This window comes from Camelus ferus, chromosome 13 (assembly GCF_009834535.1).
Source record: "Camelus ferus isolate YT-003-E chromosome 13, BCGSAC_Cfer_1.0, whole genome shotgun sequence".
Classification (NCBI taxonomy): Eukaryota; Metazoa; Chordata; class Mammalia; order Artiodactyla; family Camelidae; genus Camelus; species Camelus ferus.
Window position 1 is genome coordinate 38,099,955 of NC_045708.1, and position 17,595 is coordinate 38,117,549.

A 17,595-nucleotide genomic window follows, 5' to 3' on the forward strand; every position below is an offset into this window, starting at 1 on the left:
TAATTACTTTATATTAAATTGTGCATTTAAATTATGTTAGTGTCATTAACTCTTACTCTGATAGAATAATATGGTTATTTATACCCTATAAAATAATCTGAAGTAAAATTAAATCATGTGTATTACTGATTGTTAATCTTTGAATCCTGACTGCCTTGTGCAGTGCATGGCTCATAGCATGTACTTAATGGTTGTTGAATAAAATTGATTCACTGGGCATTGAATTAGTGCCACATAACTAAAATCTCTACAAAAGCAAAACCATTAGGCAATAAAAGAATAGTAGCTAACTTTTTAAAATGCCAACTCTGTCTCTGTGCTAGGTAATTTTATGTACATTTTCATTTAATCCTCTCAAGGACCCCATAAGGTAGTTGTTATTCTCATTTTATAAATGAGGAAAATAAGGTTTACAGAAATTAGGCAGATTGTTCAGGATCATTCTGAATAGTGACAAAATAATGTTCATATTTTTCCTCCTACTAGATTACAAACTCCTTGAAGACTCCAGCCATCTCTTATCTTTATGTTAGTGCTCAGCACAGAGTTTGGAACATAATAGGTACTCAGGAACTTATTTCTGAATTATTAAACAAATTTTATTATGTTTAGTAAACATAAAACCATGACAAGGAACATTTTATACCACAAGTGAATCATTACCACATATTTCTAATACTTCATGCTACAACTTGTTCTCCTTATTATTCTAATTTTAAATTGATATTTGAATTCAGAGCATACCTAATTGACAAATAATATCTAATCCTATGCCCTAGATCTGAGTGTATTTTGTGAAAGATCTAAGTGTATTATGAAAGCTTTGGTTAATTCCCTTGCTTATATGATAAAATAGAAATTCCCGCATATGAGATAACAAGCCTGTTATCACTTGGCCTCGTTCCACTTTGCGTCTTATTTCCTAGCACTTCCCTGGCTGTTCTCAGTCTCTTGCCTCACCAAGTTACTTAGTATTTCCCAAGTGTCCTACACAGTGCTTATTTTTGTGTTTTTATTTATACTGTTAGCTCTCCCTAGGATACCCTTCTGCCTTTCTTTTGTTTGGTGAATATCTACTTATGCATCAAATCCCAACTCAAATATCATTGCTTCTCTTAATACCATCTTAAAGCTTCCTGGGCATAATTATTTTTTCTCATGAGCTTCACTGTATTGTCTGTATACCTCTATTATAACACATTGCACTGTGTCATACTTAGTTATTTGTAAGTCTTTTTCCTCTGATGATGATGGTCCTTGAGCAGAGATTATGTCTCATCTTTGTATCTTCAGTACCTAGCAGGGTATTGAACATAGTATATGCTCAATAAAACTTTGCTGTTACTAAATAGTAGTTAGAATGAGCAGTCTTAAGCCCATAAATGTGGTCTAGAGCTGATTTCTCTGTCCTTAGAACTTGGAGAACCATTAAAAATCCTTGTGATTTCCTTGTGAGGAACTATACCAACACATTGAGAAGTTGACAGCACTGGCTTTGAGGCTCCAAAGAGCAGCTCTTGACTTTCCCCAGAGAACTGAAGCTTCCAAGTCTTTCTTTTACTTACCTCCCTCCCTAACCAGGCATTCACTTATCCACTCATTGCAGCATTCTTCTAAAGGAATTTCATTCACTCAGCTAATATTTATTCAGTAGGCTACTATGTGCAAGACACTGCTTAAGCTACCAGTGACATAGCAGTGAGCTAAACAGACAGACAAATTCCTTGTCCCCATGCATCTTCCGTTATATAGTATAAGTTCTCAATTATGTTGAATAGGCAAATGGTATTTCTGGATGTCAGCTTTGTCATTTAAAACTCATTGAAACAGCCAAGAATAGCCTTCTAGGTTTGGCTCAGTAATTTCAGATGCTAATAAAGAGAAGTCTGTTTTCTAACTAGTCATTAGAGATACCCTGTTACGTATTTCTAAGAAGATTGAATTAAGAAACTGTTCTTTGCAATTATTTCCAACAAGTGTTTCCTCACAAATTGTAAGAATACTTAAAGGTAGTGAGAAGCCGTGGTAAGTACTGTAGGATTAGGGATGACTTGTGCCACTTGAGCCTTCAGACCTGTGTCTATAACTTTCTCCTAGTTGTCTCCATTTAGATGTCCCACAGGTGCCTCAGAGTTAACATGTCCATACAGAATTTCTCATTTCCCCTCAACCCTCTTTTACCTTCAGCATTCTCCCTCTGGGTGAATGACATTAACATATACCTGATTATCCTAGATGGAAACTTTGAAGTCATCCTTGATTCTGCCTTCTTCCTCAGTGTCCCATGTGGGTTGCAGATGGGTGGGGATGAACAGGATCCTAGTGATTCTGCCTCCTCACTGTTTCTTGAATTCATTCCTTCTCTCCATCTTTCACTTCCAGTTCCCTACTTTAGGCCCTTATCATTTCTTGCCTTAATTATTGCTCCAGTCTCTTTCTTGGTTTACTGGCTTTTGGTAATGTCTTCTTACCATCCCTTTTCCATACCGCAGCCTTCTTGCTGAAGAACAAATCTGGTCCCATCACTCCTCAGCTTAATACCCTTTAGGCCTTTCATGACCCGATCTTTGTTTGTGTCTCCTGCCCCATCTTCTCATCTTGCCTCCACATTCCTTCCAAATTGTCACACTCTAGCTTCAGTGAACTGTTTCACTTCAAGAGGCTTTGCATGTGCTGATACTTTTACCAGGAATCTGTCTCCTACTTCCCCTTATTTGTTTAACCTCAGAGAGGAAACCCCCTTTGGTATCTGGGTTTGATGCATATCTTGTTGCTCCCATGGCACCCTGAATAACATTTCTATCATGGCATTTATCATATTGTACTAGTATGATATATTTGTTGCCATGGATTCAGACCAGAGATGGGGACTGTGTCCATGTCCCCAGTGCCTAGTACAGGATCTGGCACAAATAAAGTGTTTTTTAAAAGTTGATGATGGTCAAAGTTAACTTTAGAGGCAAAGATGCAGACATTAGTATGCAAATCTAAGTTACATGGACTTTATTTCTAAACATTTGAATTGTTTGTTAATTTCCACATCAGTTAAAGTTTGCTTTTAGAAACTCCTTCATGGTGTTTATTTGTACTGTATTTCGCCAGAGCAATTTTCTGAAACCATGTGATTATATTATTAGAGGAGCTAAAGGAGATAAAAGTCAGTTTCTTCTTTGCAGAAAGAAAATGTGTTTTGAAGAATGCCAATAATTTATTATAGGTTTTGTACATTAATTTAAGAACTCCATTAGCCTTCATTAAATATAGTTGTGTAATATCACCAAAAATGTTGGCTGAATTGCAAGTCATTTAATTTTGCTTTTAAGGAACTAGTATTTGTGTAATTCCGCAGTGAGGGGAAAAGGTTATTCTATTTTAATTTCCAACTGTTCTGACACCAGCTGGGTGTAATGCAATTTAATTCTGGTACTAACCACCTGGAATTAATGCAGACCCCATGAATTAAGAACTTAGTCCTGCACAGGACTGCCCTTACTTCAAATGCCAGTCGCAAGTAGGGTCTTCCAGGCCACCTGCACTTCTGACCAATTGACTATAAATTCAAGGGTTCCCATGATCCTCCCAGGTTTGATAATTCACTAGAATGACTCACAAAACTCAGGAAAGTTCTGCACTTACAATTACAGTATTATTATAAAGGGTACAACTGAGGAATAGCCAAATGAAGAGGAACATGGGGTGAGGTCTGGGAAGGTTCCTAATGCAGAACTTCCATGCTCTCTTCCCATGGACTCAGGGCACATCACCCTGCTGGTATGTGAAGGTGCTCACCAACCAGAAAGCTTCACCAAGCTTCAGTGACCAGAGTTTTTATTGGGGCTTCATCATGCAGACATACTCAATTAAATCATTGGCCACTTGATTGAACTCAATCTCCAGCCCCCATCTTCTCCCTAGGGTTCCACTGGCTCAAAATTTCCAACCCTGTATTCACATGGTTGGTCTTTCTGGTGAGCAGCCCCCTGCCTCATCTCTCCCCTACTCCCCAGCTAAAAAGGGAGAGAAGTCACCTATTTAGCATAACAGAGACACTCTTATTAGGAAATTCCAAGGGTTTCATAATCTCCATGCCAGGCCAAAAATTGGACAAAATTTTTATTATACAACATGATATTCTGGAGTTGGGAGTTTTAAAATTTTGATTCAAATGACTTGTGTATTAAAGATTGAAATGATCCATGTCTTTTGTTTGTAATTTATGTTATTATTTATGTAATTTATGTATTATTATTATCTCTTTAACTTCTGGACCAGAATATCTTCAACAAAAATTGTAACTGCTACCTCACATTCTGCAACTGCTTATTTTGTATTTAGGTATTCCCAGTTCCAAAAGGAGTACAGTTTAGAAGAAGTGATGACCTCTCGAAACATTTTTGATTTTTTGACTGTCTTACAGTGTTGGTAAGAAAATTAATTTTTAATGGGAGAGAAGTGCCGCTCCCTTCTTCCCCTACATCCAAGCCCTTGGGTAAACCTTAGACTCTGTATCTGGGTATATCTGTATCTATATCTGCTTTTGTAGAACTCCTGCTTGTGTAATCCTTACCCTGCAGTGAGCACCCTTACTTTCTGCTCCTGTCTAGAGACAGACCATCTTTTCCCTTGACCATTTTCTTTTTTCTGCTGCATATTAGGCAATTTTACTCAATTATAGTAGCTAAGAATAAACATAAAGTAAAACAAAACAAAAATCATAGCTCCAATAATGATAATTTCTGCATCTTGGAAATTGCTTGACAGTGTTTGTCTCCTGGAAGACTGTTAGTACTACATAACTCCTGCCAGTGCCTACTTATCACCCGGCTGTGTCCTGGAGATACTGTTGGGATGCTGGGATGCAAGTGAACAAGTGGGGTCAGCTTTTATCTGTTGTAGTATGAGGGGCTGCCCACTTATAAAGTACAGCTTTATAACTCACAGAAGGCTTCTTGTGTTTGCTACCTTCCTTCACAGACTGCTTTAAGGACAAGATCTATTTTGAGGAGATCTCAAAACACTTAGCCAAACCAGGACTTTCTGGTATCTCCTATTCCATCCTTTCCCAGTTTCCAAAAGGATCCTTGATTATTTGGAAAATAGTAAAGTTGGAGCTAGTTAGGCCTGTAGTAGAATCTTTATTGTATTAATTTAGGAATAACCTTGTGGACTCCTCAGAAGTTACCAGAAGATACCTTGTATCTTCAGAGGCAAATCTGGGATTCTTTGCAGTGAGAAGTTTTTGAGAGAGATCCTTAGAGACCAAGCAGTGACTGACAGCATTTAAGTTCTTGATAGAGGTTCATCCTTCAGGTGGGAAGCATATATAATTTTTAACTGAAGACATTACAAAGACAGCCCCGTAACCCACAAGCATATCCTGCCTTTCTGTCCACATAGAAAGAACTTCTAGTCTGAAATCCTAGGATTGAGGTGAACCGCGTGTCAATAACTATTTTTACCTCCTTTTAGTCCCACTTCAGATGGTGCTGCGGCGGCAGTTTTGGCAAGTGAAGCATTTGTACAGAAGCATGGCCTGAAATCCAAAGCTGTGGAAATTCTGGCACAAGAGATGGTGACTGATAAGCCAAGCTCATTTGAAGAAAACAGTGTTATTAAAATGGTGTGTCTGAGATTCTGTTTTATTAATCAGTTGAGGGATTTCTGTTTAAAAAATTCAAGGTGACATGTCATTAGCTCTGAAAGGTATCTACTTGAAAAAAACTGGTCTAGAAAATTTAATATTATAACCCGTTCTTAAGAATCTGTTAAAGGAAAATAACTTATGAGAACAAAAACTTCTTAGGAGAGGGCAATACGTGCACTTTTGAAAAATTGAAGTATAGTCACAGTGTGTCAATCTCTGGTGGACAGCACAAGGTGTCAGTCATTCATATACACATATATTTGTTTTCATGTTCTTTTTCAGTATAGATCACTACAGGATATTGAATATCATTCCCTGTGCTATACAGAAAAAATTTATTTTTTACCTATTTTATATATAATAGTTAATATTTGCAAATCTGGAACTCCCAATTTATCCCTTCCCACCCCTTTTCCCCCCATAACCAAAAGTTTGTTTACTATGTCTGTGAGTCTGTTCTATTTAATACATGCACTTTTAAGTAAGTAGTGTGCTATTTTTAAAAAGTTCTGAGTTGACTAAATAAGCCCTGAACTTCAAGTTTATAGAGTTAAGGGAAAAACAAGAATATTTTCAGGGAACTTCCTGGACCCTTAGCACTTTAAAAATCCCGATTGAAAATTGAGTGCAAAATGGAGGTAGTAAAAAAGATGAGAATTCTGACCTAAAGTTTGTTGAATATTTGAAGATCCATACATATATACATATAAAAATATGCATATGTGCACACATACATAACAAATCATATGGTTTCATTAGAGTTTACAAAATGATTTTATAATAATGCTTTGAATTTGAAAATATTCTTATAACTTGCCCAAGATCACAAAGCTAGATTGTGGCGGCAGAGGGGGAACTTATACTCAGATTTTCTGATTGCAGTACATTTTTCATTACACCACAATTTTATTCCTTGGAGAGCAGCCAAATTTGCATATTATTATCAGAGACCAAAGGGATGTTAAGAGTATGAATTTTGGAAAAATGGTTCGCATTATGTATGATCTTCTAAAAGAAGATTGTTTATTTTCATATTGAAATCCCCCTATATTTTTCAGTGTATCTGAACTGTAATGCTCTCTTGATAAATCTCTATATACAACTATATATTGTGGTTCGATAGCGTTTTTGTAACTTAGCACAGGATATGACCTGAGGAATTGTAAGTCCTTTTTATATATCTTATTTAAAGTGTTCTTCTTTAAAAAAAATTTTTTTTTTTAAATTTCTACTGTGCTTGGGAGGGGGGCAGGTAATTTGATTGATTGATTGATTGATTGATTGATTGATTTTTTAAATAGAGGTACTGGGGATTGAATCCTAAGCATGTGCTCTGCCACTGAGCTATACCCTCCCCCGCTAAAGTGCTGTTCCTTATAGTACAAAATTTAATGAGTATATACTCCCAACTGGATATTCTTTACTTTGAACTTTCTGTGAAATATAGAATCAACTGAGATTTCAATATTTACAGTCAATTCTCAACTGCTAAGGTTAGACATATTAATCTCTTATAATCCTTATATAAAAGTTCCAGTTTTGATGCCCTTAATTTATTTATATATGGTTTTGGTTTTAGGTTGGCTTTGATATGAGTAAAGAAGCTGCCAGAAAGTGCTATGAGAAATCTGGTCTGAAACCAAGTGATATTGATGTAATAGAACTTCATGATTGCTTTTCTACTAATGAACTCCTTACTTATGAAGCACTGGGACTCTGTCCAGAAGGTAATATCCTTGATGAGATGCAGGTTAACTTACTGTATTTCACTGAGAAAATTTCATTTTCACCATTAAACAAAATAATTCACAAATTGCCTTTCCCTCCATGTTGCCTCTGCCATACTGTGCAAAGTGAATGTACGCTGTCTTGATCCTGGACTTTTAGAACATGTAGTCTTGGACAGTACAAAGTGAGATGTCAGAGTATACAAATAACTTGTTTTATGTAAATCAGGGCTGTTTATAATATACTGTTAAGTAAGAAAAAAAAAAAGAAAAGGTTAAAAAATCACACATGTAATTCCAACTATTTTAAATTGTGTTTGAATAAAGACTTGCAGAAAGGTAAATGGAGGATTTAGGTTGACCATTTTATTCTTTGTTTTCTCTATTTGTCCCTGTTTTTTGTTCCTCTTTTTTCTCTCTCTGCTGCTGCTTTTTGGATTATCTCAATATTTATTGTATGACATTTTAACATGTATTGACTTTTTGGCCATATCTCTTTATTTTAGGGTTAGCTTTTTTTTTCCCCTTGCTTTTCTTGTTTTGTTTAGTGGTTACAAGGTTTATCAACCTCAATACTGTTGACAGTTGAGCTAGATCTTTCTTTTTTGTGGGGCTTGGGCATTGGAGGATGTTTACCAGCATTCCTGGCCCTCTACCCATTAAATGCCAGTAGTACCTACCCCTATAGTTGTGATAATCAAAAATGTTCCAGTCATTGCCACATATCCCCTGGGGACAAAATCTCTCTGGTTTGAGAACCACTGCTATGGGGGTCTCCTTAGAGTTAATATCATACCACTGTACATAAAATATAGAAAACTTGGAAACATATGCATCCATTAACCAAGTCTCCGCTGCCTTACACCAACCTTTATGTTAAATTGTCGAACGTATAGTGTATTACATCTATGTACATTGAAAAACCCCCCAGACAATGCTATAGTTTTTGTTTTCAACAGTTGCGCATATTTTAAAGAACTTAAAAGGTCTTTAAATTTATATTTACCCAGATATTTATGATTTCTGTTTCTCTTCTTTATTGCTGATCTTTAATGCTGATCTCTGTTACCATTTCCTTCGGCCTAAAGAATTTATTTTAGCATTTCTTATAAAGTAGGTCTTTTGGAGATGAATTCTCTTAGTTTTCCTTCATCTGAGAATGTCTTAACCCTAATTCCTAAAGGAAATTTTTGCTGGACAAAGACCTGTCTGGGTTGACAGATGTTTTCTTTTAGCACTTAAAACATACATTTCCATTCTTCTGGCCTGCATGCTTTCTCATTAGAAGTATGTGTTCTTCATATTATTGTTCATGTGTACCGATTATTGTTCTCTAGCTGCTTTCAAAATTTTTAAGAGTTCAATTGTGCTGTATCTAAGCATGGTTTTCTTTTAATTTATTATGCTTAGGGTTTTCTGAGCTTCTTGAGTCTGTAAAAATGTCTTTTGCCAAATTTGGGAAGTATCCAGCCATTATTTCTTAAAGTAATTTTTTTGCCCCAGTTTTTTTTTATTATCTTCTCCTTCTAGGATTCCAATGATGCATATAGTAGACCTTTTGGTCTTATCCCACACGTCCCTGAGACTATTCATTTTTTAATCCCCTTTTCCTGTGTCCTTGAGATTTAATAATTTGTACTGATATATCTTTAAATTCACTGACTCCTCCTCTATTATCTTTCTGCTCTTGAACCCATCTCTAGTGAGCTTTTTAATTTCAAAATTTGTGTTTTCAGTTCTAAAATTTCTGTTTGATTTATTTTAGTTTCCATTTCTCTGCTGAGAACTTGTATTCTTTTACTCATTTGTAGTGTGTTTTCTTTATCTCATAGTCCAAATAGCTATTTTTGTCTTTTCTGATAATTCTATAATCTGAGCCTTCTTGGGTTTTTGCATCTGTTGATTATCTTTTCCTTTAAGAGTTGGTCACATTTTCCTGGTTCTTTGTATATTGAGTAATTTGGGATTGTATCCTGAATAGTCTAACGTTATGTTGTTTAGCTCCTCTGGAGAAAGTTGATGTATTTTTTTTAGCAAGCAGTCAACCCATTTGGATTCAGACAACTTCTGTCTTGCCTTCCATGGGTTAAAGCCTTTGTTCAGTTCTTCAAGCCTTTGCTATGCTGTTTTGGGTCTGTCCTGTGCATGCTTAGCTCAGCACTGGGCCTGAGACTTACACAGGTCCAGGCACGTAAGTCAGAGATCCTCTTCACTGGCTGCCTCCACTGTGGGCTTTTCCCCTTTCCCTCTGGCCTATAGGGGTGTCTTTTCCTGGTTCCTCTGCTTAAAAAGATGGGATTTCTGTTAGGGTTTTGCCACCTGTGCTGCCCCTGCTGCCATGCTTCTCCAGGACTGTGTTCATCCTTGGGGAAAGGCTGTTTAGAAAGCCTAAAAAAGAGAAAACTGGGAACTTATTGTGCACTGGTTTCTTCAAGTTTTAACTCCCTCCACAGTCCTCCTGCTTTTGTTTACTTTTCAGAGTCTTCAGGTAGTTGTTTTTTTGTGTTTTCTCCAGTGTTTTGAGCTCTAATCAGTAGGAGAGATAAACTGTAATGAATATATATGCTGCTTTAGCAGAACTGGAACCCAGTCTCAAGGTTTTAAGTATCATATATTTGATGATGACTTTCAAATTTATATCCCTGGCTCTGACTGCTTCCCTTATCTCTAGACTCATATATCCAACTGCCTACTTCTCAGGTATTTTTTTTTGTTTGGTTGGCTTTTTTTGATGTCTCAGTAAGTATCTCAAACCTAAGTCCAAATTGAACTCCTAATATTTCACAAACTTCCTCCTTCCTCAGTCATCCCCAGTTACTCAGACTAGAAGCTGTAGGATCATTCTTGCATTCTCTCTTTCTCTTACAACTTCCATTGAATCCTCTTAAGTCCTGTTGGCTATGGACTCTATCTTCAAAATATATCCAGAATATGACCACATCTTAGTGCTTTTTATCACTACCAGTCTAACCCAGACCACTGTCTTTTCTCATTTACATTATTGCTGTAGTTTCGTCACTGGTCCCCCTGCTTCTACCTATTCTCACAGTCTGTTCTCTACAGTGAAACTTTAATGATCCTGTTAAAAGCATACAGCAGATCAATGTCATTCCTCTCTTCAGCTCTCTCAGAGTAAAAGCCAAATGTGATCTGTCCTCTTTATTTCCTGCTGCCATCCATCTGACTTCTACTTCTCTCTGACTCTTTTACTTTGCTGAAGCTATATTGGCCTCCTTATTCAAACACTCTAGGCTCGCTCCTAGCTCAGGGCATTTGTTGCAAATAATGCATCTGATTTGTTCTCTCGCTCCCAATAGGTCTTTGATCAAGTGTCATGTCATTGGAAACCTCTAATCACTTTGTATAAAATGTAAACTCCTCACCTCTGTCTTCCTTGTTACAATACTTCCTGTACCCCTTTCCTGCCTTCTTTTTCCTATGGCATTTATCACCACTCTAAATATTATATATTTTTTTATTTTACATACTGTCTGTCTTTTCCTAATGCCTCTCCCCACATAAAACTCCATGAGAGCTGGGATATTTGTGTCATCCCCAAATTCCCAGGACAGTTTTTGGCACAAAATTGGCATAATAATTGCTTTCCCAAAGTGTACACATTTATTTTCCTATCTGTTGTATGTGAGAGTGGTCCTTTACCACACTTTCATCTCTAGATCATTTGTACTTGATGAGTTCAAGATAACTCCCCAGTGGAATCTTCTGATACTTTATAGGATTGTATATATTATGGAAAAAAACCATACAGTAAATTATTCACTTCTTGGGGTAGGTTTGTGTTCAGCCTGCTATTACTTGGTACAGTAATAATATTTAACAATGTGAAAGCAGTAATAGTAGATACCACACCTGTTATGACTAGAGCCTTGTATCAGGTTCTACATTAGAAACACACCAAAAAAAAAAGAATACCTCCACTGATATTTTTAATCCACACCCTAGATTTAAAGTCAGATTAAAAGTGTTAGTCTTCTAAAATTCTATGATCAGCATATTTCATTTTGCCAATGGAGAAACTCTTTGGTTTCTGAAGGCAACCAGATGTATTGGTTAAGAGCACAGGCTGTAGAGCCAGGCTGCCTGAGTATCCTGGATCCCATGCTTGTTGCTTTCGATTGGTTACTTAATATCTATGTGTCTGTTTCCTCATCTGTAAAATGGGAACGATAGTACCCGCTTCCTAGGATTGAAGATTAAATTAAATTATGTACATATATGTAAAATAATCAGAACAAGGCCTGACAGAGTGAGTGCTTAAAAGCTATTAGCTGCCTCTGTCAGCACTACCACCACCATTATCATCATTATTTGGAGAGTCCACCTCTCATTACCAGAAGTATCATCGAGAAGACTGTTTTATACAGTGCATACATTTTTGTTTACTTCTTAACCACCTGGAAGAATGACCAGGGAATTGATAGGAATGTTGAAGCTGCCAAGCTTGTGATGTAAATGTTTCCTTTTAAGCTTACATTTATGCTCAATAGTATTTTCAGCCAATTTCCTTCATTTCATGAAAGTGCTCTTTGTTTCCTTGTTCCTCTTCCCTCCTCCCCCTGTTGTTTATTAAGAATATTTATATAGCATGTAACAATACAGTTAAAAATGGAAATGAATACATTTTGGCAAAATTATGAATTTTTAAACCTGATATTATTAATTTAGTTATAGTACTGTATTCATTTCAGTCTTTCCTTCTGGTTCGCTGAATCTGTTATATTTGTAGCAGTTTTGTAAGCCAGAGAGCTCTTAGGAACTATTATGAGCTTTGTTTCATGCAGGAAATGTTCTGAAAATATAAGCCTTTATTACTCAATATTTATTACCTTTTAGAAGTGCTTATATCAATTTGATATTAGTTTGAGCCATCAAGAAATGTTCCAAGAAATTCTTGGCTGTCTGTATGTTTAAAAACAAACGTATCATTTGTTCCAATGTTATTTTTAACATTTGTGAATATTATTTTTCCTTCTACAGGTCAAGGTGGAAAACTGGTTGATAGAGGAGATAATACTTATGGAGGAAAGTGGGTCATAAATCCTAGTGGTGGATTGATTTCAAAGGGACACCCAATTGGAGCTACAGGTAATAATGGATACAGATTTCATAATTTTTAAATCATTTTTGGCATAAGTGTGAATGACTTAGTCACTCATTTGAATGAAAGATTGGTTCTTTGAACTTGGTAGTCAGTGTTTTAAATGATTGTTTAGCCACAGTATTTTTGATTTTCTTTAAGTGTAGTGTACTTCAATAATCTTCATTAATTGATGAGAATTTGAATTAGTTGAAGCTCTAAATTCAACAATATACTTTTTTAAAAGTTTGATTATTTTAAAATAGGTATACAACTTAATTAACAAGATGCTTCCAAATAGAAATCTTACTGGATAAGAATCATTTGAAATGAACATATTATTTATCTGTAGTTGTGTATGTAGTTGGTGTTACATGGGAATTTTTTTTTGAGAGAACTGGACTAAAAGGTATAAAATATGAATTTCACTATGGGTCTACTGCTGACTGGCCCTGTAACTCTTCTGATTAATTAACAATTAGTCCATTAATCACTTTGATTCTTGTTTCCTTAATTGTAAAATGAAGAAATTGTACAAAACAGTTTATGAAATAACTTAGCACTGACATTCTGGAATTCATTTTATGAAGATAAGTGAGTTTTGTATTTTTTCCATATTGTCTTCTATGTAAATAAAACGTTTTATAAATTATCACAAATTCCAAAATAGAGAAGTTAGAATTCTTAGTGTATTCATTACAGCAATTAACTTTGGTTGATTTCTGTTTATTACTCAAACTAAGTAAGCTTATAATCTACTAGAGAAAATGGGTGTTCCTAGGTAGAGAGTAAGAGAGAGAGAAGTAGACAGAGAGGCACATACAGTTGCCGTATAACGAGCCGCCTTGCTGTTTGTTTTCTGTCTTCTCTGTTCTTTGGTTCTCTTCTCTCTTTCAGTCTATCTTTTTTTATTAGTTGGGTATTTTTAAAAGTGTTTTATTTTCTCTCTTCTATTGAATTATTTCTTTTTCTTGTTTTTTAGTGGTTGCTCTAGGGTTCACAGCATGCGTCTTTAATTTACCATAGTCTGCCTTTCAATACCATACCATTTCACATAAAATGGAAGGGATTTTTTTACAACAGCATATTTCCATGTACCCCTCCATCCTTTTATTACTGTCATACATGTGCTTCTAAATATGTTATAAATCCCACAAGAAACTAATTATTATTGCTTTAAGTAATTTAATATCTTTAAAAGTAATCTAAAAATGAGGTAAACAAGAGTGATGTCACTGGGAGTAGCAGAATAACAACATCTGAAAATGCCCTTTGTTATAAATTTACCAAGAACACTTGCAAAAATTGTCAAGATCAGCTTTTCCAGAACTTTGGAAATTAGCCAAAGGCTTACAACAATTTCAACAATAATGGAAAAGAATATGAAAAGGAATATATATATAAATAAATGAATCACTATGCTGTATACTAGAAATTAACACATTGTAAATTGACTATACTTCAATAAAAAAATGAAGAAGGTAAGACATTCCTCAATAAATAAAAACTGAGAGAATTTATCGCAGTCATTCTCTACAAGAAATGCTTTATAAAGAGTCATTCATCAGACTGAAACGAAAGAGCACTAGACAGTGAAGTAGCACATGAAATAAAGAGCATTGGTAAATGTAACTACGTTGGTAAATATGAAAGACAATATAAGTGTATTTTTTTGTTTATCACGTTTCTCTCCCCCATCTGATTTAAAATCATCTGTATACAATGCATAGAGATATAATTTGTATGACAGTAACACAGAGGAGAGGGGAAGGAGCAGAGTTATATAGGAGCAAATTTTTGTATGTGCTCTTGAAATCAAGTCAGTATTAATTTGAACTAGATTGCTATAAATTAAGATATTAATTATAATCCCTACAGCAGCCACTAAGAAAATAACTAAATAATATATAGTAAAAGAAATGACAAAGGAGTAAAAAGGTATCCTAGAAAATACCTGTATAACACAAAAGAAGGAAATAATGGAGAAACAGATGGATTAAAAAAGACTAAAGTTTAAGAGAATGAGAAGACAAGCCATAGACTACAAGAAAATATTTGCAAAAGACACATCTGCTAAAGAAGTGTTATCTAAAATATGCATAGAACTCTTAAGCAATAAGAAAATAAACAATTTGATTAAAAAATGGGCAGAAGAGCCAAACAGACACCTCACCAAAGAAGATATACAGGTGACAAACATATGGAGAGATTCCCATGTCATTAGGGAATTGCAAATTAAAGCAACAATGAGATACCACTACATACATATTAGACTGTCCAAAATCCAAAACTGAAACAACACCAAATATGGCATTTTCCTACAAAATGAAACATCCACCTACCATATGATCTAGCAGTTGTGCTCCTTGGCATTTACCCAAATGAGTTGAAAACTTACATTTACACAAAAGCCTGCACATGGATGTTTATAGTAGCTTTATTCATAACTGACAAAATTTGGAGGCAACCAAAATGTCTTTCACTAGGTGCATAGATAAGTAAACAGTGGTACATTCAGGCAATGCAGTGTTATTCAACCCTCCCCCTCCAAATTTAGTTATCAAGTAATGAAAAGACATGGAGAATCCCTAAATGCATATTACTAAGTAAAATAAGTCATCTGAAAAGGCTGCATACTGTATGATTCCAATTATATGACATTCTGGAAAAAGCAAAGCTATGAAGACAGTAAACAGATGAGGTTGGTAAGGGATAAACAGGTAGAGCACAGAGGGTTTTTAGGGCAGTGAAACTGTTTTGTGCACTATAATGGTGGCTACCTGTCATTATACATTTGGCAAATGTATACAACACCAAGAGCAAACCCTAATGTAAACTGTGGACCTTGGGTGATAATGATGTGTCCATATAGGTTCATCAGTTTTAACAGATGTTCCACTGTAGGGCAGGATGCAGATATTGAGGGAAGCTATGCATGTGTGGGGGACAGGGAGTGTACAGGAAATCTGCACTTTCTGCTAAATTTTGCTGTATGAACCTAAAACTACTCTACAAAATAAAGGGTATTTTTAGAAAAAAAGTTAATCTCTATTAATATATATTTATGTTAGATGATAGGTGATGGAAGACAGAAAAACAAAATTAGTTAATATATGCAAATATATTCCTATCAAAACAAGGAAGATACTTTTGTGTAAGTGTTAAAGTCCTTTTTCTGCTACTGGTCATTATTAAAGTCCTTATTTCTGCAACTTGTAGGTGGTGATAAGTTGGTATTTCACTACCCTTTCCATATTCCTTTTGCCCTTAGCAAGCATCTCATTTGTAGTTTTCTATCTAGTGTAATAACCCAAGCCTTCATTCCTGAATAGTCTGTGCAACTAGCAGCCCTGCTTCTTTGGGTTATTGTAGTAAAAGTTATCAGAATTTTTACTATAAGACGTAGGAATACTAAGAGGTACTCCTTGGTGTCTTTTGGGTTCTAGGCTAATCTTTTTTGTCCTCACTGTATAGTAGCAACCCAATATTTCTATGACAATCAAGTCAGTCACCTCAGTCAATAAATCCCCTTCTTTCCCTTTTAGTTCAGTGTCATGAAGAGCCCCAAATGTCCAGGGGCAGTCTCTGCTTCCAGTTCAGTGTAACCACAGTTTTGTCTAAGATTTCTAAACCAGCAGAGCCCAAAATTTCAGGAATGGCAAATAAAATTTCGCTAGTGGATAATTCGGGGTAATAGAGGAACTGCTCCCCTTTCCATCCTTTGATCTTTTTTGTATCCTGGCTATGAAGAAACAGCATCATAGATTCAGCACATCCTCCACATGTTGAAGGATATTACCCCAGCCCTGCAAAGTGTTGCTGGCTCCATTATCGAGTCTTCAAATGGCCTTTACATCATTCTGTCAGACCATCTGATTCGGAGTAATAGAATACATGGTAAGCCCAGTACATGCTGTAAGCAGGAGTTCATTCCTGCGTTTCATTTATTCAGGCTGTTAAATGGACTTCTTAATCAGAGGAAATACTACGTGGAATACCATGCTGGCAAATCCGGCACATAGATCAATGGTAAAACCCTAAGGGATATAAAAATTAGAGCTGTAGGTGGAGAAGAGACATTTAAAAATGATGAGAAGAAATGGTCAGTTATCCAAGGGAGGAGAGTGTTTCAAAGTTTAGCGGTCAGGCCAGGAAAGTTACATTGATAAAGAGTGAAGAAAAGTGTCTTCTGGATTTGGATATTATCAAGTCATTGGCAATCTTGGAACAATTTTAGTGAAACATAGATGTTTTGCAGGGAAGCAAATGGGAATTTGGAAAGAATTAGAAGTGAAAAAGTAGCAACAATAGTGCAGATAAACTTTAAGGACTAGGCTGTGATCGGAATGGGTTATGTGGTGGGTGTACCTCAATTGTTAGTATATGTTCTGCATGAATTGATAGTCATGGCTTTGATCTTTGCCTCTTCACTCTTTTCAGTTTATAGCCTCGTTAGTCCTAGTCATTTTATCTGTAAAATAGGAATCCAATATAGAATCTACCTTATAGGGTTGTGCTGGGGATCAAATGAGTAAATACATGTGTGTGAAGTATATAGCAGAGTCCCCCAAACAGAATAGGAAAGCAACCATTGCTAGTATTCTCTTCCCACTTTTCCTGTAAAAGGAAGCCATCAGGGATCCAGTTAACTGTTGCTAGAAATAAAGCACTTATTTGTATCACAGTTGAAAAATAATTTGTAACCATTTCAGGAAAAGAACATTCTTCAATTTGTAAAGAAAATAATTTACCTTCTAGTATGACAGCCTCAAGGCATCAATTTTTCTTTGTAAATATTGTGCCCAATACTACACAGACATTATTTTTATATTATTTTCTGCCTTTGGAAGATAGACTAAACCTTTTCCTTTATCCCTCAAAAGAATGAGGTCATACTTCAGTGTTGATTTTGTTGCTAACGGGACATAGAGAAGCCAGGGTGATAATAAATATTTCTATGGTATGGTCACTGAAGCCTTAAAGAGTTACAGTTTGTGTCTGAGACAGTGGTTAAAATTCTCCTTCCAGACAGCTTCTTCACTCTCATATAGGAAACTTACGTTTTATCAAGAGATGAATGTGACATTTTGGCTAGTTGTTTCTATTGATACATTTTTCTCCTCTGA

General features: G+C 35.6%; 1 protein-coding gene across 1 annotated transcript in view; it reads left to right on the forward strand.

The window, feature by feature from the left end:
* The window catches only part of SCP2 (sterol carrier protein 2), a 97,467-nt gene that overhangs the window by 35,134 nt on the left and 44,738 nt on the right, over window positions 1–17,595 (forward strand). Inside the window, exons 8-11 of the mRNA XM_032494299.1 lie at window positions 4,336–4,422; window positions 5,470–5,620; window positions 7,224–7,371; window positions 12,370–12,477. Of these exons, the coding sequence (XP_032350190.1) occupies window positions 4,336–4,422; window positions 5,470–5,620; window positions 7,224–7,371; window positions 12,370–12,477 (494 nt within the window). The remainder of the gene's footprint in view (window positions 1–4,335; window positions 4,423–5,469; window positions 5,621–7,223; window positions 7,372–12,369; window positions 12,478–17,595) is intronic.